We start from the raw sequence: 8,065 nt of genomic DNA on the forward strand, positions 1-8,065 counted from the left end.
CAGGCATTACAAATGAACCAAAATGACCGTGTAACTGGCCTCTGCTCATAGAGGCCAGTATGAGAAGCAGGTTAACTCCATTTGTCTCATGATTGGGCTGTAAAGCTTTGTGATTAACCTCAGTCACAGTTAAACTGCTTTGTGAAGCAAATAATGAAACGGCAGCAAAGTTCATCTTGTTGCTCCAGACTAACACCATTTGTTGGACAAAATGTAGGCAGTGGCCCGTTTCTGATCAAACTATTATCCTGGTAAGCGGGTTAGCCCGGCTGAATCCCCTCAGAGGAACGAGTTCACCTGACTGGGCCTGTTCAATCATCCAGTCTAATATGTGCTGATGCATCACCCTGCCTGAGGATTAATGAGATTTGTGATCTCCCTTCTCTGATTCTTCACACTCAGACGGTGATGGTGGTGCATGAGATCACCGAAAAGCCTGTTGGTTGAGCTGAGACTGAAATATAACAAAATAAACAAACCAAACCCGGTCTGGTCACCTCACCTCTTGTTATGTTACAGCCACGTTCTAATAATTACTTTGTAGGTCAGTCAGTTGTGAAGTGGACAGAAAAATTCTGTGGTTTGCATTGTATAGAATATTTCACACAGCAAGTAAACTAAGTTTACAAACTAAATACTAGCTTGAAATTAAATATGTAGCTCAAAGATAAATATGTAGTTTAAATATAAATATTTAGCTACAAACTAAATAGTCAAATTTTCACAATGTTATTCATGCTTTTATAAATGTCACGTTCAAATTACATTTTTAAATAGCAAGTTAAATATTTAATTTACAAGCTAACTATTTAACCCAGAGCTAAATATTTAGATTGCTATGAAAGTATATAGTTTTATACTTTGACATTTATAAATGAATAAATAAAGTGAAAATATGTCTGAAAAATGACCCCCCATTTTTTCTCTTATGACAGGATACATAACCCAAATTATCGCTGTTCTCATTTGTGAAACGGCAAAACCCATAGATTTATGATGCCATTTATTTGTTGTATTTTATTTAGGGGAAGCAGAGTAAAGCATGCTGAATGCCATTACCCCATCTGGGTTATTAGTGGAGAAAAAAATGATTAAAACAGAGTATAATTTTCCTTCCACTTCTACTTGGTGTTCTGTCAAATAAAATCTTAGTAGTATAATTAGAACTTTTTTTGTTTTGCTTTAATGTAACACAATGTGAAAAACCTATTGGGGTGAGCATGTTCTGATCCTGGTGACTCAGTCCTGACCTCATTGTCGCGGCGCTGGTATCAGTGTGAGAACAGGCGGCAGGTCCAGTTTGATCTGGAGGACTCCAGGACTCCAGGACCCCCTCACTGTTTACAGTAATGAAACCAGCAGCTACTGGCTGAGAACCGCGGTGGCCGATGGGAAGAGCGTGGAGGTGTGTGGGAGGAACGGGGGGAGGCCATCACGTCTGAGGGGGACATCCCTTACTTCCGGGTGTTCCTCCGATGGGACTGGGCCGTAGCTAACACACACGCTGAACATATGTTGTGCAGTTTCGAGCCAAGTGAGAGTGATGAACTCCTTTATGCCTAAAAATAAGCGGTGCATTGTAAATAATAAATCTCTGGTACTCCTGCGTCACTGCAACTCGCAGTGAGTGCCCGTTTGGTACCTGTTGCTTTTAGCCTGGGTAATCCATAAAACAGATGGTTGGAACCTACAGAAACTACAGGGCCCATTATCCCAAAAATACACACGCCACATTACGTAACCTGTAATAGCTGGAAGTTTTCAGATCTAAGAGCATCACTCTGTGACTCTCCTGACACGGTGCTTTGTTACGTAGGCCAGATCTAGACGTATCTAAGTATGTTTGGACTGTCTTCCACTTTAGCATGGTCATGTGACTCCTAAATTACATCTAAACAGATGTTTAAATTAACAGTGCCATGTAGGAGCCATATATTTTGCTTTCTTGTGTTTTTCTCCATTACGGGGCGCGTTTTTTATTTTGTGTACTGAGTATGTTGGAAGGGCGTGGGACTATTTAAAGTAAAGTGTGATTCTGTTCAGGTGTTGACGTTGTGAAGGAAATAAATGACTTTATGGTTACAAGTTCAAATGAAGATCACCATAATGAATCATGATTAACAGCACGTCAAACCAAAGCCTACCAGGAACAACAGCAACCAGTAGCCTAATAGCAGTTTACCTGCTACATAGTCATCTCATGTACATACTTAGAATAATTTAGCTTGTTCTATCAGATCTTCTAACTATTGCTCCAAAGAGACATCTTGTGACTTTTGGCAGGTTATTGAGCTTCAGAAAAAGCTCTGACTGTAATGCACACTTCATGGGGACTAAAATGTGTTTAACTTTAATCCTTAAGAATTCAAATTATTTGAAAACTGCATTTTGTCTTTACTCAGGTTATCAAAAAAAAAATCTACAATGAAATAAAATTGCATTGCTCTTGTCCATCGGATATTGATCAAATAAAATCTTTCTTCAAAATAGTACTCTGCTGTAAGCTTAGGTTGTTGTATTATACTGACCACTTTTCCTCACTCTGCTACTTTCTCCTACTACTCTCCACTCACTGCTGCCTCTAACTTCATGTTTTGTTTGTTCTCTTCATAGACAGTAGGTCTGTCCTGGCTTTATGTTGAGCTGTGATTCATCCTCTAGTGGACCACAAGGACAACTGAGCACAAAACAATTACACACAGACGGATGTTTGAAAGATTTTACTTTCTGGAGATTTTACTTGGATTACAGTTAATAAAGACATGTATGAAATCGAAATATTACATCGGACCAATAAGAAACATCTTTAATACAGAAATGTAGCCTTACTAAAATATATATGTTTGATACCTTATTAAAGGTTTTCAAAGACAAATTAGCCTCATCAGAACTTATACTATTGAATATGACTTTATGTAGTTGACTTTGAATCTCCATGATTTGACTAAAATGACTAATTAATTAGTTAATTTTTTAGGATAAGATTTTGACAATATTGAGTACTGAAGAAAATGTGCTTATTTTAGTTCATTTGACCACACCACATACAATGTTGATTAATGTGTTCTGTCCCTTGGCAAATGAGTAAATCCTAATTTTAAATCTCTTATATGTTTGATTTATTGTTAACCAGCATAACTGAATTGATTTGGATTGAATTGAATTAACAGAAGCTGGGAAGGGAGCATTTCCTTTTAAGTCTCTTGAGCAGAAAATGAATGTTCCCAAGAAAAACCCTTAGTTGTAACTCCTCAGTTGGCAAAAGCCCCTCTCTGCCAGTCTGCATTCAGCTTCCATGGTGACCCAGTGTTATAATGAACAATTGATGGCGGTACGCTCCTCTACTTTTGTTTCTGGATAGATCATGGATCACAGAATCAAGAAATCTCAGAATACACAAATCACTTTTTCCATCTGCATAGAGAGATGCTGGCTGTTAGCCTGCATGTTCATCCAACAGCATTCAAACATGTAGCCATTTTGCACGTGACAAATAAAATAAAACTCCCACTAAGGTCCGTTGTTGGGTTTGCAGTTGTAAATAGTGCACCCTTTCTTTCAGGGAGCAAAAATGAGCATTAGATATATTGATTTATTATTAACATCCATAGATAGACATATTTTAAAGTTACAACATCTGAAAGCTGTGTTTGCACAAGGAATATATTTAACTGAGTATATCCTGAGGTATGTCCTACACAAGGTTGCCGTTTGCTTAAGGATAGAAAATATGAACATAATCCTGACATATGATGATGATACTCAAAACACAATTGTCGCATGTTCTCCCATAGTACCTGAGTAATTTAGATTTTTTTAAGCAGGATGTCTTGATTCCGTCTTGAATGTAGCATCATTGACAACAACTTAACACCCTGACAATGGTCTTTGTTCCGACATGCTTAGCAACATGAACATTACCGCTAAGTAAAGCAGTGCTGCCATCTAGTGTTGGAACGACATCAGAATAAGTACAACTATGCAATAACATAAATTATGTTTAAACACCACCACAAAGTTTAAAATGAAAATCTTGTCTTTCAAAATTGTCAAAACACTCTGATGTCTACTGCACCCGTTGCAAAATCTGCCAATCTTAAGACGACTGCTGGTTTGAAGTGTGTCACACAGCTGCAGTGACTAGTCCAGATGAAAGAGTGTTTTCTAATGAGGTAAGAGCCAAAGCCTGGCAGGAAGCACTCAGGAATCTGGGCTGAGACATTTCTGGAAACGCTGCAGTGAAAGGCTGGTGGGAGTCGGTGATCCAAGGTCAAGCAAACATTTTCTCCCCATAATCCTCCTTATAAAACCAAACAAGTCCCACAGGAATGGGGTCAGCACTCGGTTTGCTCTCTGCTCCGGCTGCTGCTTCCTTGCTACAAGACACTGCAGAAGTTCTTCATTACAGACCTTCCAACAGACAAAATGTGATTAATGGGATTTTATAAGACCGATCAACATAAAGCAGTGCATAATTGAGAAGTGGAATGAAAAGCATTATTTCCACAAAGAAAAAAGTTTTTTTTGTTTTTTTTTTTTTTTAATAAAGTAACATTGGGACATTGTACTCACTGATTTTAATCCATGATGGTACAGTGTTACTATGGAAACTCTTGAGACAGTAGTCCCAGTTCGCTTCAGGTCTTTTCGCAGGTCCTACCGTGTAGTTCTGGGCTGATCTCTCTTCCTCATGATGAGTGAGACTCCATGAGGTCTAGTAGAGTAGATCCAGCATGGAGCCCCAGTCTGAGGGAGACTGACAGGAATATGGATGTCCTTTGACTTTCTAATTGTCTCACCAAACTGTTTACCAATCATCGCCCATCCCGACCTTGTGCAGGTCTACACTTTGTCCCTGCTGTCCTTAGACAGCTTGTTGGTCCTGTCCCAGTCTTACTGAATGTGCACAGATGTCTTTTATAAAGGCAACAGATTCAATCAGGTGCAAATAATGCAGTGAAAGACAGGAAAGCAGCGACAGGTCTGTAAGAAACGCAACTAAAATCACACTGAATAAGTTTGGTCAGGCCATAAATAATTGAAAAACATCATCATCATCCTACCCACCACTTCTTGTTGTCTTTTCCAGCAGTAGTGGCATCCAGTTATTGATCACATGATTGGTGTGATGTGAATAAAGTGTCTCCGTTTCAGTTTTATGAAATGCACCAATTTTGATACGGCTGGAACCCCCCCACCCCCGCCAAAAAAAAAACAAAAAGAAACACCTCATCCTAGCACCAAAGCATTTTATCAAAAAAATATTTATTTTTTTTCTCCATTAAGCCAATTTATTATCTTAAAACCAATTTGCTCAATTTTAAGGCCAAATGTGAGAGACAGAATTCTTACTGGTTGGTAGATGACCAAATTCTTATTTCGTGCAGCAACAACAAAAAATGTAAGAAAATTATTTGAAGATCAATGTGATCTTATTTTTTTTTTAACTTTTTTTAAGATTCTCTTTTACAAATACTTATTTTCTCCTCCAGGTCTTTATTTTCTCAGGGCAGAACAAAGTTTTCAACGAGAAAATAAAAAGATCCTACAAATATATTTTTATTAATTTGCTGGGTGATAAGCATTTTAAAATGAATAAGTAATTTATGACTTGTAGTTAAGAATGATCAAGTTAATATTAGTAATCATATACTGAATGCAAAATATTCAGTATATGAATACAGTATTAGATGTGCTACATGCTGATAACATAACATTTGCTGTGTAGTTGCGTTGTAGTCTGGAAAAAATACAGAAAAAGTCCAAACTGATAAACGTCCAGATGAACCGAGTAACATTCCAACATTTGGAAAACCAAGGTAAGAGTTCATATAGAAGCTATTCATCTCCTCCTACAGGCATTAACAGGAGCTAGCTCCCTCATGTGGCCACTCAGGTGAAATGCAACAGGCTGTCCTCACACTCCCTCGGCACGGTCACCTTGTAACTGTGGCATGCCAGTTTGTAATTGTTGCCGTCGTTGTTATCCCAGAAGTCCCATCCATTCACACGGTAGCAGATGGCAAACTCCAGGATGGCTCCTGGCTGCAAGATGAAGGGCGGGACGGGCAGACGAAACCTGAAAACATCCGTGCCTGGAGCTCCGCAGTCGCCAGGGTACCCACCCCATACCCACAAAGCTGTTGTGTGTGTTTGCGTTCTCCAGTTGGTGAAAGAGTAGTGCACTTTGACCTCTTTCTGATAAGCTAAATTGAGTACATGTACAGTTCCTGTTATGCCTTGGTCTGAGCACATCACACTCTCCAGAGAGACTTTCTGAGAGCAGAGACGGTTCTGGAAGTTTGGCAGGCCCCCCGGGTGTTCAGGGAAACAGGGTCTGAAGTAAGGCATGTTCAGCTCAGGTGACTTTCCAAAAGTCAGTTCAGAGCTCATCAACAGCCTGAACATCACATGAGGAGGTATCAGGGGGTCCTCCTGACGTCTGAAGACTTTCACCTCCTCCAGATCGAGACCCAGCGCATCCACAAAGCGGACCTGGACCCTCCTAGGTTCTCTCTTCTTTCCTGAAGCAGAAGACAGAGACTGGGCCCTTTTCCTCTGGACGGAGGGATCATCTGAAGGGGTTTGCTGCTGACCTCGTTCGCTCAGAGAGGCAGGTCTCGGAGATGGCGGACGGATCCGGACCTGGGCCTTTGGAGGTGGAGGCTTTGGATTGTATATGTCTCGCAGTCTGATTGTTGAGGTCAGTCTGCTGGGACCAGCGATGACCTGTGCTTGCCTCCAGTTCTGCTCACCAGCTGACCCGGACATTTTTCACTGTAAATTCAACATAATAACAACATAACCGAATCATTTAGACTATTGTTGCCACATGCTAAATATGCTGAAGAAGAATCAGACCTTCCCAGTTGTCTCCTGTTGTTGAGCTGCTCTCTGCTGCTTGACCGTGTTGCTATCTTGCAGTTGGGTTGAACCCAGCTGGAGCCACCTGACAGCTAGGAGGAGATGACCCCTGGGAGCACATATTCATGAAGCCCTACAGGAGGCAGGGTGCTACACAGGAGCAAAGTTCCCACAAAGCACCAAGAACAGAAGACCCCAAAGAAAGACCCGGGAAGCCTAGCAGGTTAGCAACAAATGCACCAGAGCCGACTGATGACACGAAGACAGACTGTAATCTGTGGCCCCTTCGTGTTTGAGCTCAGTGTTTGACATATAACATGAGACGTGAACTGGGGTTGAGGTCTGTATATTAATAGCAGCTGGGCGGTGAAGAGGCCTTTCTTGTTTATTAATAGTTACAGAAATCAAACAGAGTTAAAAGGTTGGAAGATTATTGCTTGCAATAATACTGTCATAAAAAAGAATAAACTGGGACATAAGGATATGTTTGCTTTGTAGGTATTAAATAAAGAACATTAACATAAAATCAGTTTCATAGGACTATCAGTTATTACATTGCAGATATCTAAAAACAATTTTTACTAAACAACTGCATTTTGACTATCTCAAATGGTAATTTGTCATGTTTTGATTGTTGATTCTATGTTGCATGACTTTGTGTTTTTGTGTTTGTTATGATGTAAAGCACTTTGAAATTCCTTGCTGCTGAAATGTGCTATACAAATGAAATTTGGTTTGATTTTGATTTCATTTAAGATAATTATAAATATCTTAATTAACTCATATGACAAGTTATAAACCAGTTTCAGTTGATTGGAATGTAAGCGGTGAGGCTGATTTTATATGTACGCCGCCTGTCAGAGCCTGCGCCTCATTGGCGAATCTCCTTTTGTTTTGCCTTTGGAGACGCAACATGACGCAGCACCCAATGAACATGGTGGAAAGTTGGAAGAGTAAGGCTGGCGTCGAGGAGGCTAAAATTAAAAAGAAGAAGCTTTCCAAACAAATTCAGCTCAATGTGCAAAGTTTGCATCTTTTTCCCAAAACTGAGCTGGCAGCTAGCAACGTCAAATGAGGACAGATGGTGAGGCCAACCACTGTTCAGTTAAGTCAATGAATTGTGTGGGGTATAACATAATGTTGCATAATGTAAATATGTCTATGACAAAATGCCCAATAAATTGTAAACTTTGCCCTATAT

The 8,065-nt window shown here is 39.9% G+C and overlaps 1 protein-coding gene across 1 annotated transcript; it reads right to left on the minus strand.

Annotated features, from left to right (window-relative positions):
* Positions 1 to 5,543: 5,543 nt before the first annotated feature.
* Positions 5,544 to 7,500, minus strand: LOC102233941 (protein phosphatase 1 regulatory subunit 3D-like). The gene is made up of 2 exons (XM_005807824.2): positions 6,862 to 7,500; positions 5,544 to 6,777 (listed from the first exon to the last, which is right to left on the minus strand). Exon 2 carries the CDS (start codon positions 6,769 to 6,771, stop codon positions 5,893 to 5,895), a length of 879 nt encoding a protein of 292 aa, XP_005807881.1. The 5' UTR covers positions 6,772 to 6,777; positions 6,862 to 7,500; the 3' UTR covers positions 5,544 to 5,892.
* Positions 7,501 to 8,065: the final 565 nt, after the last annotated feature.

Source organism: Xiphophorus maculatus, chromosome 20 (assembly GCF_002775205.1).
Source record: "Xiphophorus maculatus strain JP 163 A chromosome 20, X_maculatus-5.0-male, whole genome shotgun sequence".
Taxonomy (NCBI): Eukaryota; Metazoa; Chordata; class Actinopteri; order Cyprinodontiformes; family Poeciliidae; genus Xiphophorus; species Xiphophorus maculatus.